The sequence below is a fragment of the Rana temporaria genome, chromosome 3 (genome assembly GCF_905171775.1).
Source record: "Rana temporaria chromosome 3, aRanTem1.1, whole genome shotgun sequence".
Lineage (NCBI taxonomy): Eukaryota > Metazoa > Chordata > Amphibia > Anura > Ranidae > Rana > Rana temporaria.
Genome location: NC_053491.1, coordinates 142,643,894 through 142,663,715, shown reverse-complemented (window position 1 = coordinate 142,663,715; position 19,822 = coordinate 142,643,894). Strand labels below are relative to the sequence as shown.

At 42.1% G+C, this 19,822-nt stretch overlaps 1 protein-coding gene across 1 annotated transcript in view; it reads left to right on the top strand.

Moving 5' to 3' along the window:
• The first annotated feature begins 11,353 nt into the window (after positions 1-11,353).
• Positions 11,354-19,822, top strand: part of LOC120930383 (chloride anion exchanger-like) — a 28,346-nt gene continuing 19,877 nt past the window's right edge. The window contains exons 1-2 of the mRNA XM_040341574.1: positions 11,354-11,484; positions 18,100-18,239. Of these exons, the coding sequence (XP_040197508.1) occupies positions 11,354-11,484; positions 18,100-18,239 (271 nt within the window). The remainder of the gene's footprint in view (positions 11,485-18,099; positions 18,240-19,822) is intronic.

Sequence of the window (19,822 nt, the reverse complement as noted above, 5' to 3'; positions counted from 1 at the left end):
GCACCGTGACTGCATTTGATGGGCACAGTAGCTGCATTTGATGGGCACAGTGACTGCAATTGATAGCACAGTGGCTGCATTTGATGTGCACAGTGGCTGCATTTGATGTGCACAGTGGCTACAATTGATGGCACAGTGGCTGCATTTGATGACACAGTGGCCTCATTTGATGGGCACAGTGAGGCTGCAATTCATGGGGTTATTTTTCAATTTTTTTCAAAGTTTGTTTGCTCCCCCCCCCAAAGAAATTAGAGCACTAGTCGCCACTGGGCTTGAGAGTCACCCTTCAAAAACCAAAGAGGTGTTGGTATTTTTATTGAAATGGGTTTTGACAGGTTATTGCTTTGAAAGTTGATTGTTGCTTTGAAGGTCAATTATATCATGCTTTATACAACATAACACAAATAACGCAAAAAATAAATAAAAAATTATCAAGATGGGGGTAGGGGGTGAACACTGGGTGCAAAAGTCAAATACAAGTAGATGGCATACACTGGGGTATGCCAGGTATGGGGTACCAATGACTAACAAACTATCACCGAGGGACACAAAGTAAAGAAATTTAGTGAGAGGAGAAGATAAATGTATGTTGTATACATGAGATTGTGATGACATCACAATTTGAACTTACAACCTCAGTGTCTTGGAGTGAAGTCGCCATAGACAATGGGGGAAATATATTAAAACTGGAGCGTGCAAAATCTGGTTTAGCTCTGCATAGCAACCAATCAGCTTTCAGGATTTATTGTCAAAGCCTAATAGAATCTGGTGCAGGTGTACATGGTAACTAGTCAGCTTCTAACTTCAGCTTGTTCAGAGTTCTCAAGTTTTAGTAAATCTCCCCATTACAATTCAGCAATGTGCACAGGGGCATCAGCTCTCTGGAGACTCTCCCTCCTCATTGGCTGAGACAGCAGCAGGAGCCATTGGCTCTTGATGCAGCCATATATAGCCAGTGAACCAATGAGGAGAGAGAGGAGGCGAGGCTGAGCCATGGCTCTGTGTCTGAATGGACATGTAGAGCAGTGGCTTAGGAGCAAGCCTGCTTGGGAGGAGGGAGGTGCCAGGAGCACAGACATTGGACCTGAGAAGAGGAGGAAAGGGGCTCTGAGCAAACTTTTTTTATATTATTATTATTAAAAAAAAAATCAATACTTTAAGAACCTGCAATCATTTCACAATGAAATGAGGTTTGAATGACGTCCAATGGCGGGAGATTGCAAATCTAGCTGCCAAGAAGTAATGTCTTACAAAATTGTTTTTTAAAGATTCTGGATGGGGACCCAGGTATTTACAATAGGAGTGTTACTATAGGGGAATCAATTATATTACAGGAGGACAAAATGCAAACTGGCGATAAGAGGTGTAGCGATATCCCCCAGGGGGTTGCTAATGATGCGGCCCACCTGTCACCCTGCCCAGCATTCAATTCCCAGAAACTCCAAGACAATATACAGTCCGCTGGCTTTGTTTTTGTTGTTTTATTGGGGAAATTCAACTTAAATGGGGATGGGAATTTTGCCCAGTGGAATAATAGCAAAGTTGCTAAGAACAACTATATATACTCTTTGTACACTCCTCCAGCACAACGCTTAACTTCCTATCTAGTGGTATGCTCCATTCCTCCTGGATGTTGCTTCCTATTTAGTGATTTCAGGAACAGCTAGCACATGGTAGCTAGGCCTGACACTGGCTCAGCCAGGCCTAAGTAACTTGCCCTTTGCAGGCAGGGACCACAGGTCCCTATGGTGTAGCAGAAAATAGAAAGCCTTTTGTGCTATCTGTCCTATAGGTGGAATTATGCTCCAAGTCAGTCCACTTCAGGCCCTGCCAGCCCTCCTGGCTGCAACTGCCCGACTTCACTGCCCATGACATTGCAATCCTCTCTACTGGATCCACACCCAGCTCTGACTGTTTCCTCTTAGACATGCCTCTCCTGACTGCAAATGTCACTCACCAGCCCTCCTGGCTGCAACCAGTGGTTCCCTCCTGAAGACTTGCCCAGCAATAATAACTCCTGCTTTCCTCTCTGACTCCTCTTGTGTCTTCATGCGTTCTTGAAGGACTCCATCCTGCACCCGAGTTCCAGGACTAAGGTAACCCCCTAGATTGGAGAGCTCCCTCAAAGGCCCCGACAGCCTAGTACTCCATCCTCAGTTCTTCCACCCAACAACTCCTCCCCAGCTGGACTGACCCTGAGTATTTCAAGGAGGCCTACCCCCTGCCACTCCTAGACAGCTCCACCTCTCTTCCCCTCCTCCTGTTCTAGAATCCTCTAGAAGGAAGAGGGAGGTAACAGTGAGGTGATGCTGTATGTGAGTCATAGCTGCTACTCTGAGCCACTCCCAGCCCACACAAACCAAAACAAACAGGTCTAGATTCCATGCTAGGTCTGCCAACTTTTTTCTTACACTTGCCAAAAAAACTACTCTAGCAACTACCTAGGTAGAGGGTGCAACTGCTGTTGACTTCATTATGAACATGGTAATATCCAGGTCTTATGATGACCCTAAAGCTTTATTACTTTTAGTTACTAACCTGAAGTATGCAGTTAAGGTAAGTCAGATAAAAGCCAGCCATCCTCGTTTGACCACTTGTTCAAGATCAGTTATTCAAATCATTGAAGCAAGAGGGTCATAATGACAGCCAGTCAACTAACATTTTCAGAAGGCAATGTTGTTAAAGGCAGCCTCAATAGACCAGATCAATAAAAGGACAAAGCTGAGCATCTTCAAGCACAGATCTGTTTTTCTTTATGTGTATGAGACATAGAGCAGTAGTGAAAAAATCATCATCAGATGTATTGTTAGCATCAGATGGCCAGATGTGTTAATTTTTCGTCAGTTTTGAGCGTTGGCCAATCAACTTTCAGAACAACAAATAAAGTGCTGTTGGATACCGCTCAAGCTCTGGAAAACTCCACAGGGCAAGAACATAACTGGAACCCCCAAGACAAAGAGACCTAATCATGCAAGTGTGATGAAGAGGCTTTTACAGTTGCCCTATGCTCCACCATGGAGTAAAAGGAAATGCTTAAACTGAATGCCACTTGTATTAGGCTGCCTTGCCTTTGCTAAAAGACAGATAATCTGATTTGCATCGGATTGTGTCAGTTTTTCTTTGTCTGTTATCTTTTCTTACAATACAAATAATAGAAAAGTATAACATGTCTGAGATTATCATTATGCTGCCCATACCAGTCAGACTTTTTTTTATTCTTTTGTGCTGATCCTAATGATTCCAAAAGAGGGAGCTGTGAATCAACTTTTGTCAAGTCTTTTCTCTTTTCTGAATTCATTCTGATAATTAGGACATTTCTATGGACCTCATTGTTTCGTATTTCTACAAAACAAAGCTTTTAAAGAAAGAAGAAAATGATCTTTCCCTGTCTCATGTTCATGATGATGCTTTGCTGTCACATTGCAAATGCACACTCAGGCCTCGTACACACGATAGGGTAAACAGAGGACAACGGTATGATGGACTGTTTTCATCGGTCAAAACCGATCGTGTGTGGGCCCCATAGGTTATTTAACCATCGGTTAAAAAAAAGCCAACTTGCTTTAACTTTAACCGATGGATTCCTAACCGATAGGTCAAAACCGATCGTTAGTAGGCACGACCATCGGTTAAAAATCCATGCATGCTCAGAATCAAGTCGACACATGCTTGGAAGCATTGAACTTCGTTTTTTTCAGCACGTCGTTGTGTTTTACGTCACCGCGTTCTGACACGATCGTTTTTTTAACCGATGGTGTGTTGGCGCGACGGACCATCAGTCAGCTTCATCAGTTAACCGATGAAAACGGTCCATCGGACCGTTCTCATCGGATGGACTGATCGTGTGTATGCAGCTTCAGATACATATTTTTTTAGGGTCGCTTTAATTCTTTTTAATAATAAAAAAATTCAAATAAATACAAGGTGTACTTAAAAATATTTTCATAGCAATTTAGCAAAACATTTATGTTGGGCAAAAAAAACGAATGTTCTTAGGATATTTTCACACACAACAAATGTACATGGACTTTCACTGGGCGAATAGCTATGGAATTTTTATTTATAATTACATCCCTACTAGTGTTGAGCAGAATATGCCATATTCGATTTCGCGATATATCTCGAATATATATTCGAATATTCGAGATATATTCGCTAAATTCGAATATTCGTGATATTTTATCGAAATTAAATGATTGCGATTTTTCGCTATTGCGAATGCGAAAATAATTGCGATTTTTTGATAACTGCGGTAGGAGCACTCTGATTGGCTCAGAATATTCGTGATATTTTATCGAAATATCGCAACATGCGAATGCGATATTTATTGCGCAATTTCGAGAAATGCTGGAGGAGCGCTCTGATTGGCTCAGAATATTCGTGATATTTTATCGAAATATCGCAACATGCGAATGCGATATTTATTGCGCAATTTCGAGAAATGCTGGAGGAGCGCTCTGATTGGCTCAGAATATTCGTGATATTTTATCGAAATATCGCAACATGCGAATGCGATATTTACTGCGCAATTTCGACAAATGCTGTAGGAGCACTCTGATTGGCTCAGAATATTCGTGATATTTTACAATACAAAATAATTGCGAATATTCGGCAAATGCAGAAGGAGCACTCTGATTGGCTCAGAATATTCTTGATATTTTACAATACAAAATAATTGCGAATATTCGGCAAATGCAGAAGGAGCACTCTGATTGGCTCAGAATATTCTTGATATTTTACAATACAAAATAATTGCGAATATTCGGCAAATGCAGAAGGAGTACTCTGATTGGCTCAGAATATTCTTGATATTTTACAATACAAAATAATTGCGAATATTCGGCAAATGCAGAAGGAGCACTCTGATTGGCTCAGAATATTCTTGATATTTTACAATAGAAAATAAAAAGTGTTTTGCATTGGTGGTGATTCTTTACTCTATCCATCTGTCACAGCCGTTTGTCAATCAAACACCTTGAAGATTGAACACGTTCATGCTGCATGCTTTGGACTTTTTTTCACTTCACATATCAAAGACATTTTTATGAAAGATTATTTTTCTATTATTGGGACTATATTTCTTTATATATTTGTTTCACTGTGTATTTCACAAGTTATTTGCGCTTGCTTATTTTATAATTTGCCCACATGTCTTGTCACTAGACATATTTTTTATTCTTGTAGAGCGACTCCATTTTCTGTCTTGTATTAAATTATGTTGTATAACATTTTTGAGTTGCTGCTGTATTCTCCCCTTTTTTTAAGGTATGCGCAATTTTTTCCTTCTTACAAAAAATAATAATATCAAACATACAAATATTCATAACAGAAACATACACAAAGCCCCCCCCTTTTGCATCAGAGCCAATCAGAGTTCTCCTACCACAGTTATCGAAAATTCGCAATAATTTTCGCATTCGCAATAGCGAAAAATCGCAATTTTTTTTTTTTCAATTTGGCAACATAAAAGGATCGCCTCAGCTTAGCTACTCGGCCCAGGGTCTCTAATCATACCAGCAATGCTTTTAGACGTCGATAGGATGTGATCTGTTTTAAAAATCAAATTGAAAAAATGCGAATATTCGGAATTGCGAATATTCACCGCGAAATTCGAAATATAGCGCGATTTCTCGAATATGCTATATTCGAGTCGAATATTCGCAATGCGAATATTCGTGAGCAACACTAATCCCTACATGTCCTTTAAAAAACACTCTATTCCTATAACTGTTATTATTGATAATAGTGCTCTTGTGGTTATTGCCAATCTGTCTCCTAAGATTTATTTTTCTATTTAAAAAAATTAATTCCGATTTTCTAAATAAATGTTATTCTTGCCAATCCGTCTCCAAAGATTTTTTTTTTTAATAAATATTTCTATTTTTACAGATGAAAGTTTTTTTCCGAAACCTGGCTAAATTAGCTTACATTAGACATAGGATCTAGTCATAAAGTTTCTTGCTTACATCAGAACCCTTAATAGTTGGTTTTGCTGTCTGACTAAGTCTGTGGGATTGCATATGTAGCCATGCCCCTGTAGGGGTTGCTGAATATTGTGGTTCACCTGTCACACTGCCCAGCCCGACATCCAGCACTCAGAGGCATAGAACAGTCCATAAGCTTTGTTTTTTTGTTTTGTATTGAGGGGATTGAACTTGGATGGTAATGGGAAATTATGGGATGCCCAGAAAGATTCAGTGCAACTTGCTTGTGACTTCTATATACACTCCTGTATATACATTCCAGTCTTCTCTCCAGCACAACTCTTGCTTAAGACCTCTTTCCCTTCACTCCTCCAGCACTTCGCTTGCTGAAGATCATTACTCCTCCAGCACTTCACTTGTTGCAGACTTTTACTCCTCCAGCACTTCACTTGCTGCAGATTCCCGGACCAGCTAGCACCAAAGGATTAGGCCTGACACTAACTCAATTAGGCCTCAGTGAATTGCCTTTTGTGGGCGGGGCCCCTGGGCCCCTATGATGTAGAAATAGTTCCAGTGCTAACTGTCCTCAACTTGGGTACTGATCCCAGTAAACCCTTCAGGCCCTGCCAGCCCTATTAGCTGCAGCTGTTTCTTTCCACTGCCCCTTTTCCACAGTCCACTCTTCTGGTTCTGCACCCATCTCAAACTCCAAACTCACAGTCTTCTCAGATGGGCCTCCCCAGTCCTCCCAACTGTGCCTTACTCACCAGCCCTCCTGGCTGTGACCAGTTGTCCTCCCTGGAGTTTCTCAGCAGAGCTCTCTCCCTCTGTCCTCCTTGCTCTCTCATGTGCCTCTGTTATCAGTATCTCTTCCTCCCCAGCTGGGCTGACCCTGGGTATTTAAGAAGGCCTGCCCCCTGCCAATTCAATATGGGGATTGGTCAAGGCTCCTCAAAATACCACAGGCAGCTCTGCCTCTCCTCTCTTCCTCTCTTTCCAGAACCTTCTGGAAAGAACAGGGAGGTCTCAGTGATGCTACCTGTGAGTCATCCAGCCCTGCCCTGAGCCGCTCCCAGCCCAGAATGAAACAAACAGGCCTAGCCAACAGCTAGACCTGCCTACGTTTTTCTATTCTATTGAAAAATGGAACCTCAAGCCCCTACCTAACTAGAGGGTGCTACACATAAAATAATAGTTAGTTGCACCGTGGCCTAATATGTGTGTAACTAAACATTTTAGTTTATGGAATAACCTCTAATAAAATAATAAATGAACAATAATTTCATCTGAGTTTCTTGCTCAATAACAAATGCTTAGAGGAATCTGTACCCAAAGTATGCAACTAAAGTATCTAAAAGGGCAGTTAAAAAAAGTATCTAAACAGGCAGTAAAAGCATGTCAATACAAGACATCATTCACTTTTCAAGCTATAGGTATTGCGGATAAATTGTTCTGCAAAGTTCAAAACAGAGGCACAACATTTTTTTTTTCCTCTTTACTTTTTATAAAGAATATAATGTTAGCATCCCCCCAGCTCACTCATGTATAAAACAGCTTGTAAGAGGAACCACGATTGCTTGTGTATTGGCTACAGAACCTTGCAAGTCCTCACCCTGCCTCTTCTTGAATAGGGCAATTCACCTCCTGCTGGTAGCTGGATCCCTTCATGATCTTGCGTCAACTCTTGGCCATAGGCCCACTCACGACAACCCTGGCTATAGGCCTTAATATTTAAGAATAAAGGAATGTCCACACAAGAATTATATTTTCTACACTACTGTATCTTTTCAAAGATGGCCATGATTTCTAACATCACATTGACATACTAACAGAATTCTTAGTGAGGAACACCATACACAAGAGCAGACACTTTGAAGCTGTCATTTAGGCACGGAACACCAGCACATAATTTTTAAACCATCTTCCCCTTTTACCTCCTTTCTCCTTGGGAGGACCGCAGCGTTGGGACCTTCCTTCTCCATGTTTATAAAATCCACAGCATTCAGCTTCCACCACCGAGTATAGTCACAGTGCCTTCTCTAGTATACCAGTCTCTCTCAATGTCCGTTTGTATAGCTTTGTATAGCTTGCATAGTGCTGACACAGTCATTCTCAGGTGTATTAGTGCTCACTTCAGAGGACTGTTAGCCTGGCCTAAATGGCCTTTTGCATCCTGCTCACAGCCCACAGCAGACCATAACTGAGTCAGGACAACTACAGCTGATCCTTCTAGGTGTTGAACTACCTCTTTAGGAGTTGCAGCCCTGTCTAAGGCCCTTGGCAGTAGCTGACTAAATCGAAAAAGCTCTGAGGTGTCTGGCTCCCAAGCTCCATCTATCTCAAGCCACACTATATCCTATATACTGTATATATATCCTTGGGGATTTGACAAAGGTGCATGCCCCTGAAACATGTTATCCATGCAACCGGCTCCAAGGTTGAATCAGCTGACTTGGTGACACGAGTCCCTCCACTGTCTGGCCACAGCAAACAGTCTCCCATCAAGGATAACACTTACATCTGGGTCCCCCGATACATGCTTTCTGACAAAAGCCTGTGTTTGGTCAACCGCTGGTAATACTGCAAAACACCCAGTTGTGTCCTTTTAATTCATTTGGAAAAAACTTTGACTTTTTTACTGGACACCTGGTCTTTGGTGCAATTGGGCTCTGGAATCCATCCTGCTAAAGAAGAGATCCACCAACCGCTGGAAAAATTAAAAGCCAGCAGCTGCACATACTGCAGCTGCTGACTTTTAATAATCGGACACTTACCTGTCCTGGAGTCCAGCGATATTGGCACCGCAGCTGATGTTTCCATCAGCTGACGGGTGCATTCCGCTTCCATTGCAAGTAATGGAACACGGCAGTGAAGCCTTACGGCTTTACGCCGGGAACCCTACTGCGCATGCGCTCCGCTCCTCTCTCCTTCTGGCCCAGCTGTCGGGGAAGGAGGAGGGAGCCCGGGCAGGGACGTCAATACCCACAACTGAGAATCCCGGAAGTGGGAACAGGATGCCTGTGAAAGACAGGTATCCCCCCTGAAAAGGTGCCAAATATGGCACCGGAGTACAACTAGCGGAAGCTCCACTTTTGGATGGAACTCCACTTTAATTACAGATGACATTTATGTGTATTCCCAAGAGCGCCTACTGGTGTTATGTTTTTATGTTTTTACTCCACCATCCCAGTGGTCACATTGAGGCTGCACTGTATTTTGCTATCTTGACATTACATCCTATTACACAGTAGCTAGGGACATCTCACTCAGATGGAGATGTCTAGCACTCTATACGCTTTTACATACCATTTTATATAATGTACAGAGCCCAGCACATGAGGGTACATGAGGCACATGAGGGTACATGAGGCACATGAGGGTACATGGGGCACATGAGGGCACATGGCACATTGGGGCACATGATGAGGGTACTTGAGGCACATCAGGGCACAATCAGGGCACATGAGAGCACATCAGGGCACATGAGAGCACATCAGGGCACACCAGGGCACATGAGAGCACATGAGGGCACAATCAGGGCACATCAGGGCACATGGGAGCACATCAGGGAACATGGGAGCACATGAGAGCACATGAGGGCACATCAGGGCACATGAGAGCACATGAGGGCACATGAGGGCACATGAGAGCACATGAGGGCACATGAGGGCACATCAGGGCACATCAGGGCACATGAGAGCACATCAGGGCACATGAGAGCACACCAGGGCACAGGTCAGCATTTACTTGTTGTTTTCTTCAAAGGCAGAGTAGCGCAGGAAGCGTCTGTCATAAGTTCACTTGTCTCTCATGTCACACTGCTACTCCCCGGCAGCCCCCCTCTCTTCTCGTCCATCTCAGATGATGTCACAAGCAAATGGGGATGGACGAGAAGAGAGGAGGGGCCACCGGGGAGTAGCAGTGTGACATGAGAGACAAGTGAACTTATGACAGACGCTTCCTGCGCTACTCTTCATGCACCTCGATCTACACTTCCGCGGCACCCGCCCTGCCTGCGGGCCATTTAAAACCGGTCCGTGGGCCGCAAATGGCCCGCGGGCCGGTACTTTGAGACCCCTGCGTCTAATCCCTTACCTTCCTTCTACTGGGGGAAACCCATCTTTCCAAACCACGGCTTCCACATCCTCTCGAATTCCTTAAAATTCCCTTGCTTAGTATAGACTGCCTTTTCCCTCCATATTATCTAATTTATAGTTTGAACCCATTCCCTCACTGACAGCGAAATCACTGACTGCCATCTCTGCGCTATCAGTTTTCTTGCTTGGAATAAACACCTTAGTACCACTGTTATGATACTTACCACTTCACTGTTTTTCTCCCTGTACCCCAATACACAGAGTCTAGCATCCATTGCCAAAGAGGTCCCAAAAATTGTATTTATGGTATCAAGCACCTCTGCCCAGTAACTAAATAACTTTGGACATCTCCATACTATGTGTATAAGGTCCCCTGTTTCCTGGAACCTAGTCAAACAAAGGATTCGCCCCGGGACTTTAAATGAAGTGGGTACCGTTACCGCCAGTAAGAATAACAATAGTTATTACAGTATATCATTTATTCAAGTACAATTCTTTACATGCATAGATAACACCAACAGTTGCCAATAAAAAGATACATAAACAAAAAATATATTGGTACATAAATGTAGTATCGGTCAGAATACATAGGCATCATACTACCCGACTAGTTTCGCAAGATCCATCTCGCTCTTCAGGGGTGTGTAACACTGTACCTAGGACGAAAAAATATACATATATGTTTGGCAATATGGCACAGCATTGGTTGTAAAGGCACAGGGTAGGAGGGGTCACCACTGAGCTTGACCATGGCTACAGGTGTGCGGCCCCAAGACGGCGGCAGCAGGTGCCTCACCCGGGAGCTGAGGGGGCGGAGTCAGAAAGGGACCCCAGTTTCCTGGCACCTGGCACCTAGGGCAATTGGCATCTGGTCTGTGAGGGAGAGACCGATACCAACGGCCCCAGCTCAAATATCCTTCTCCACTGCACCTCCGATATTTCCCCTAAATCCTCTTCCCACCTCTTCCTGCTTTTGAGAGGCTCCGGTCTTTCCATAGCTCTACTACATAACTGTACATATAGTTCAGAGGTTGTCAAAACCATAAACATCAGTATTCCAAAGCTCCTTATATTAAGCAAAATGATTTTTACCTAATAACATAAATTGTTTATTAATATTTAAAGAACATACAAAAAAAAAATCAGCATGATCCATTAAGTACCGTATGCACTGTATGATTAACTGAGAGAGGTACTTTTATTACTGTGAATCAGAAGCAAGTGACATCTGATACCTTCTGGACGTAATGGGCCCTCCTTTGCATTCAGTCATCAGCTACCTAGAAATGAACCACGATCAAGATTCCACACGGCAGGAAATATTTGGAAGCGATGACTGAGAACATAAGAAGTTACTACATGGTGACCAGGCCCATATACTCCGAAAATGCTTTCTCTGCAAAGCATAAAAAAGTTATCAGGTATCATAAAACTCTTCTGGACCACCTCAAGGAGTGCTTTCGGTAAGTGATGATTCTGGAATTAGATTCTAAATTAAATTTGACCTTTCCATTGGATTTTGTTTTTTTCGTTAAGGTTATTGATAACAAAGGAAAAAATTAAAGGGTCCTGTCATCAGAAAATATAGGCTGCCATTGCTGACCTCCTTATGATGATATAATTTGTGTAGCTGTTATGCTGATCCTCTAATATTCATTATCTACTGTATGGTTCATTAGGCGTAAATACGTACATTGTTGTAATTTGCAGCATACTTGCTTTGGGTTATTGGCTTAATATTTTGTAAAGTCACCAACGTCAGCCTGGGCGTCTTTGAGAATGCAGGTTTCATGGTAAAATTGAATGACAGACTGAGAAGATTTTTCTAAGTATTCATGATAGTGTTATATTAGGATAAGCACATTCCAACTTACTGGAGACTCAAGTGAGAAATATATTTTTTATAATGCTGTATCTTCCTAAGCATAACTCTTTACTTATATCTGCTGTTAACTGTACCAAGTACAAGTGTATAACTTTTAAAATCCCAGTATTGTCACAATAATATGGAATAGCTGAAGTATAGTGAAAACTATGGGGTTGATTTACTAAAGGCAAACAGAATATTCACTTTGCAAGAAAGTTGCAAAGAAATTTCCCCCAGAGCTTAGTGAACGAGATGAAGCTCTGCTTAGTGCTGACTTCAATCATCCAATTATGTGCAAGAAAAAATACTGTTTTATTTTCCTTGCACATGATTTCAACACATTCATTAAACTTTGGGGAAAATCCCCTTCCAAAGAGAACGACATATTTTCCCTTAGTAAATCAACCCCAATGCATGTACTTGTATTTGTTAAAGTCAAAAACATGTTGGTAATTTCAAGGCTCAGCATTTTGGAAGCACATACAGCAAGCAGGAATATATTTTGTACCTGTAGCCCAAAACAATGGCTAAGGACATCCATAGATGGTCCAATGATTACAGCTGATGCTGCTTATTTTGAGCATTTCTAGAGATTATCTAGTCTTTTATGGACTGCAAAAGGGTGATAATAATCATCAAATGGTATTGACCAATCAGTAATGCAGGTCTGACCTGGTGCATGTGTGCAGTAATGTAGAGGTTGCCCATTGTCACTTATAGGAGTAAAAAGATGTCATAACAAGAACTAGTAGCAGATAATATATTTAAAATGACTGTCATTGACATTTTGGAAAATGATGGGTTAAAAATTGCCTAAAGAACAAGCCACTGAAAAGTTTCCTCACCTAAAGCCTTATTCACAATACATGCGATTATACTCATTTGTATGCATACAGGAAATTCCTAAACAGGTATAAAGGCATGTAACAATGAGTTTAAATGGTATAATGCACACTGTGGGGGTGATGTACTGAAGGCAAATAGGCTGTTCACTTTGCAAGGGAATTTTCCTCCTTAACCCCCCTGACGGTAAACCCGAGCGTGACTCGGGGTTGGTTTTTCATGTTAGGATCGGTAAACCCGAGTCACGCTCGGGCTGGACGGGCTTACCTTTCGCTGGATCCACAGGCTTGGTTTACTTACCTTGTCCCTGGATCCAGCGATGCCACCCGCTGTGTGAGCGAGCGGGTCCTCCTCGCTCGATTCACAGTCCCCGTGTGCCGCCGATCTCCGTTCCCTGCGACGTTACGATGCACGGGGACGGAGAACGGCGCCAAATTCAAAAAAGTAAACAAACACTTTACATACAGTATACTGTAATCTTATAGATTACAGTACTGTATGTAAAAAATACACACCCCCCTTGTCCCTAGTGGTCTGCCCAGTGCCCTGCATGTACTTTTATATAATAAAAAATGTCATTTCTGCCTAAAAACTGTAGATTGTCCAAAAGTGTCCCTTTATGTCAAAAATGGTTTTTAGATCAGCTAGAAAACAGCGATAATAAATTATAATCACTTGCAGAAATGTGCGATAGCGATTTGCGGGGAAATTCGTCATAAAAAAAATAAAATAATGACAGCGACAATTCTGCAACTGCAAATTTCAGTGATTTTGCGTTGATTACATTATTGAATAATTTTTATTATAATTATATTATTATTTGTTATAATTATTTATAATTATTTATTATATTATAATTTATAATTTTGTTTTAAAAAAAAAAATCATACCCGGGATGCCTACAAGACTCTTGCTTGGTCAGATTTAAGTGAGTTATTTCTAAAAATTACAGGCCTACAGTATAAAACGCCAATTTCCTTGCAAAATAATTGTACCGCTTTTGGTACGTAATTCCAGACAGAATCATACCGCCAGGGAGGTTAAGCATTGTTGTGTAGTTTCACTTTGCAAAGAATACCCAATCATATGCAAGGAAAAAAAAAAAAATACATTTTTGCTTGCACATGACTGGGTGATGGAAATGAGTGGAGCTTCACCTCATTCACAAAGTTCTGGGGAAATACCCTTGCAAAGTCCAACTTCCCTTGCAAAGTGAACAGTATAATTGCTTATAGTAAATCAACCCTATGGGATTGCTTGGGTTTACATGCATTTAGTTTAATTGTGTTTAGAAAAGAAACGTGTGCATCCAGGGACAAATTTGATACTCTGAATATGTTTAAATATATGTAAATGCATGTAAATACCTGTACAAAAAAGGGTCAAAAGTGGGAGGGGGGAACGGGCAGGGACCCCAACGTCACCTGATATCCTCTCTATACTCCTTGTTGCTCTCCGATCTTGATCCCCCAAGCGCGATCGGATCGGCGTGGAACAAAGACCTGTCTATGGATCTGTCGGAGGAGGACTGGGTATCGATATGGGCACACACACACAAGGGGTCTATTAACGTTTCGGCTCAAGAAAACAGGTTCAAGATTTACTCTCGCTGGTACCGAACCCCCGACAAACTGCATTAGATCTTTCCTTCCGTTCCCTCGGAGTGTTGGAGATGTGGCGCTGACACGGGCTCGCTTCTCCACATTTGGTGGGACTGTCCTTTGATAAAACCATTCTGGACAGCAATTCATGACCTCATCACTAAAATTACCAGCTACCAATTAGACTTCACACCCGCACAATACTTGTTACATCACACAACCCTTCCGAAATCGCACTACCGTAAATCACTGGCTCTTCATCTCACCAATGCTGCTACCCAATGTGTTCCTCTCCGATGGAAATTTACTTCCCCCCCCATGGTACAGGACTGGCACCGTAGAGTTACTAGGATTGAGGAAATGGAGAGTCTCATCCACTGTGCCCACGACACTCATGAGAAATTTAGAGAAACTTGGGCGTATTGGTCTCATTACAGGGATTCCCTGGGGTCATCTGACCCCGCCACCCCCACTAATCACTCTACTGCCAGTCCATCGACTATCTGACTCCACTATCCCTACTCCGTTCACGCCTTACACGTCCTGTACCCCTCCTCCCCTCCCTTTTTTTTCTTCTTCTCTCCCCACCAGTTTCTTGGACGACAAGAAGACCATTGGTGGTCTCGAGCTCCCCTAGTTGCCCACAGAAAGTTCCCCATTGGGGTGGGCAATACACGCTTGGTTATAAAGACTTAGTTAACTACTCACTCCGTCACTTGAGACCGGGAGGTTTGGTCAAACTGTAGCGTCACACCCAGAATATGTCCTCCCCTTGTTGAAGACGCCCGTCTTACGGGCTTTTGTGTCCTAATGTTACAACTGTGTTGCACCATGATTACGACCGTTGATTCTTTTGTGTACCTGTACCTGCTCTTTTGCCTTTACTCTTGGTATGGCTGGTTGCATCCAGCTTTGGTAATGTTTATAATTCTGTATCTGACAAAACTTAATAAAATTGTTAAAAAAAAAAAAGTGGGAGGGGGGAGAAAGCCGAAAAGTAGAAACTTCACCTTTTGGGTTAAATTCTACTTTAACTCTGTACTCAAATGAATGAAGTTATGTATTTATTTAAAAAATACAGTAAAACCTTGGTTTGCAAGCATAATTCGTTCCAGAATCTCGCTTGTAATCCAAAGCACTTGTATATCAAAACATTTTTTTACAGGGTATAAAAGAGAACAGAGGCACCTCTAAAGCCTCGTACACACGACTGATGAAATCGTCGTAAATGAAACATCGTTTTCCTCGACAAGTTCCTTGTTAGTGTGAAAAAATGTGGCGCCAAAAGAAAACCCTGAGGGGGAAATCTATGTGGTAGTGAAAAAGAAACAAATGAATGGTAGGTCTTCACCCCACCATCCACTGTTCTATCAGAATGTATATAACCATGTGAGGTTAACCAGACAATCCAATTTTTATGCTGTAACAATAGTATGTACCCCCATATAGTGAGCAAAAAACTGTAACAGTAAAACTATTTGATCTGCATCAAGGGCACAGCCCCGTGTCACTCCAAAACTTAAGAGTGCCCCAGCATATGTCTCAAGCCAAAAAAAGGAACCCTCTCAGTGGCCAGAGCCAATAGCTGAAAAGCAGTGAATCAAAAAAATAAAACACCGCAAATATCAAGGAAGCATGCAATGCGTCGTTGTATCAGTGAAGAACATAGAAAGTGCAAATGTGATATAAATGAATATAACTCTGCGTAACATATATGTTCCAAAAAAAATTGCAATATCCAATGCTTAGGAAGACAGGGATAACTCCAAGTCTTAAACAAAAAACTTAATCAAAAGTGCAATATAGAGGCAATCCACCTAAGTGGATAGTAGGCAGTAGACTAAGCCTCACATAAAGTGACATACACTCGATTGTGCAAATAATAGTCCTTGTAAAAATAAAAGAACTAAGTGAAGACACATATGCTCTCTTCAGGTGGTTGGGTGGAGCCAATATCCTCAAAGACAATCTTCAATGCTGGACATAAGAATATATGAGTGGGTACTCTTACCGGAACAGGTGGACCCTCTAACTCACCATATGATGAGAGGGTCGTCAGGGCTTAAATGGACCGACTGTCCAGTCCGGAAATCCTCACAGTAGTGGTCCAAGCCAGTAGTGGTCCAAAAAGTATTCAGTTGTCCAGAAACTTGATTGAATCAGGAATCGGCCTGATGGCAGTTGCTCAAACACCACAAATCATAGAAGAGAAAAAAATGGAGGTGCTCCTCATAGTGTAAAACTATTATTTAATAGTAAAAAATTCCAAATGTCCACACAGGTGACAGGAATGCAAAATAAAGAAAAATCAGCAAACTGATTGTGGTGTTTGAGCAACTGCCATCAGGCCGATTCCTGATTCAATCAAGTTTCTGGACAACTGAATACTTTTGGGACCACTACTGGCTTGGACCACTACTGTGAGGATTTCCGGACTGGACAGTCGGTCCATTTAAGCCCTGACGACCCTCTCATCATATGGTGAGTTGATGCAGATCAAATAGTTTTACTGTTACAGTTTTTTGCTCACTATATGGGGGTACATACTATTGTTACAGCATAAAAATTGGATTGTCTGGTTAACCTCACATGGTTATATACATTCTGATAGAACAGTGGATGGTGGGGTGAAGACCTACCATTCATTTGTTTCTTTTTCACTACCACATAGATTTCCCCCTCAGGGTTTTCTTTTGACGCCACATTTTTTCACATTTACGTTCACGAAGCATCCACTTTGGTATGTTGGCAGCCTGATTCACTTTGTTATTGTGGTCTGCGCAATATTACACACACACTAAGTTCCTTGTTAGGCTTGTCGAGAATCTTGACAAGCTTTTTTTGCATACACACTGTCAAGACAAAATCTCGTCGTTCTCAAACGCGGTGACGTACAACACGTACAACGGCACTATAAAGGGGAAGTTTGATTCCACTGGCGCCACCCTTCTGAGCATGTGCGGGTTTCTAAGCATACACACGAACGTGTTTCTCGTCAAAAACCAGCCCGACGAGGAAATTGAGACTTCCGACGAGGAAAAAGAGAACTTGTTCTCTTTTTTTTCTCATCGAGTTTCACAACAATTTTATCGATGAAAAACATACACACGGCCGTTTTCCTCTGCAAAAAAGCTCTGCCACCAAGTTTCTTGATGGATTCTGTCGAGGAAAACGGTCGTGTGTACGAGGCCTGAGTGTAGCAATAAGTTGCTAAATGTTGTACCTTCATTAAATGTAACCATATTGCTACACTTATAGGCTCCTCTCTTCTTTTTTATACTCAGTTGTGACATGACACTACTCTTATATCAAGACATCGCTTGTATATCAAGGCAAAATGTATTAAAACATTTTGATTGTCTTGTAAAATGCTCTCAAACCAAGTTACTCTGAAACCAAGGTTTTACTGTACTACACATAGTACAGCATAGAGACCAGATGGTTGATTTCATCAGACTGCTGCTTCTCTTTCCAGTCACAGGCTAGGGTTAGGTAGGTGACCTAGTTGTAATACTTATCTGCACTTGAGAAAAGTGAGGTCACCAACCTGGCTGTGCTGTCTTACAGGACTGTGTAAATTTCAAGACTGAATGGACAGAAATGCTAATCCCTTGGCAGATAAAACAGCTCCCATATACAGTATGTATTTTAACAGTGTATTTAGCTGTTGTCTGAAAATTAGAAACCAGTGCTGCAAACATGTTAATATTGTGGGCTCATTTTTTTTTTAAACAACACACAGTATGTGTTTATTTATTTTTATGCAGATGCCCCACGGGTACAGTAAAGAGAATTATATTTAATTTGATACCAATTGCTGCTTGGCTGCCCATGTACAATCTGAAGGAATGGCTCCTCGGTGACATGATCTCTGGCATCAGCACAGGAATGGTGTCTGTTTTGCAAGGTAACATATAGCACATATTTATATATTTATAGATATTTTGTTCCATTATTTTATATTGCCTACAGCAGGGATCCTCAAACTACGGCCCTCCAGCTGTTGTAGAACTACACATCCCATGAGGCATTGTAAAACTCTGACATTTACAGACATGACTAGGCATGATGGGAATTGTAGTTCCTGAACAACTGGAGGGCCATAGTTTGAAGACCCATGGCCTACAGTATATGCATTATATTAGCATTATCATAATACAGGATTTATATAGCGCCAACAGTTGGCTCAGGCAATACAGGCAATACAGTTACAATAGAATTCAATACAGGAGGAATTAGAGGGCCCTGCTCATTAAAGTTTACAATCTAGGAGGGAGGGTCATGTGATACAAAATGTAATAACTGTGGGGGGGGGATCTGATGGAGAAAATTAAAGTACAGTTGTTAGGTAGGGGCAGAATAGGCTTCTCTGAAGAGCAGGGTTTTCAGAAATTGGCTAAAAGCAGAGTAGAAGATAGTTGGACAGATTGAGGTAAGGAGTTCCATAGGATAGGGGAGGCTCAGGAAAAGTCCTGGAGGCAAGCATGGGAGGAGGTAATGAGGGAGCAAGAAAGCAGGAGGTCATGGGAAGAATGAAAGGAATGAGTAGGTTGATATTTTGAGACTAGGTTAGCTGGGGGCCGAGTTGTGGTAAGTTGTTGTTCGCATTTTGAATTTAATTTGTTGGGTGAGGGGAAGCCAATGGAGGGACTGACAGAGAGGAGTAGCAGATTGATAAGGTGATGAGTCTGGCAGCAGCATTCATGATGGATTGAAGAGGGGATAGCCTATGGAAAGGTAATCCCGTGAAGGAGTTGCAGTAGTCGAGGAGGGAGATGACAAGGGAGTGAACTATGAACTTTGTGGTGTCATTGGTTAGGAAGGGGCATATTTTGGAGATGTTGCAGAGGTTGAGGCGAAAAGATTTGGACATTGATCGGACATGAGCCCGAAAGGAGAGTTCAGAGTCCAGGATTACACCTAGAACCTTGGCATGTGGGAATGGGCTCATAGTAGTGCTATTGATCTTAACAGAGAAATCAGGGGAAGAGGCACGTGGGGGAGGAAAGATTATAAGCTTGGTTTTAGATAGATTGCATTTGAGGGAGTGGTGTGACATCCAGGCTGATATGTTGAGTTGGGTGTCATCAGCATAAAAATGGTATTGGAAGCCATGGGAGGCCATTACCTGACCCAGGGAGGAGGTGTAGATGGAGAATAAGAGAGGACCAAGAACAGAGCCTTGGGGGACCCCGACCAAGAAGGGGAGAGAAGGGACTAGAATTGTAATTAACGCTAAAGGCGATAAGTAGGATGAGAACCAGCAAAGAGTACAGTCACGGAGACCAAAGGCATGGAGGTTTTTGAGGAGGAGTGGTTGGTCCACTGTGTAGGAGTAGGAGTATTGAATAGTGAGTGTCCATTAGATTAAGTTGTTAGCAGATCATAGCATATTGCAACAGATGTGAGCTTTAATTAGATGTGAGTATAAATCAGCCAATTCACTGGCTGAAAAGGCTGTAGTTATCACAGTTACCATAATATTTATTA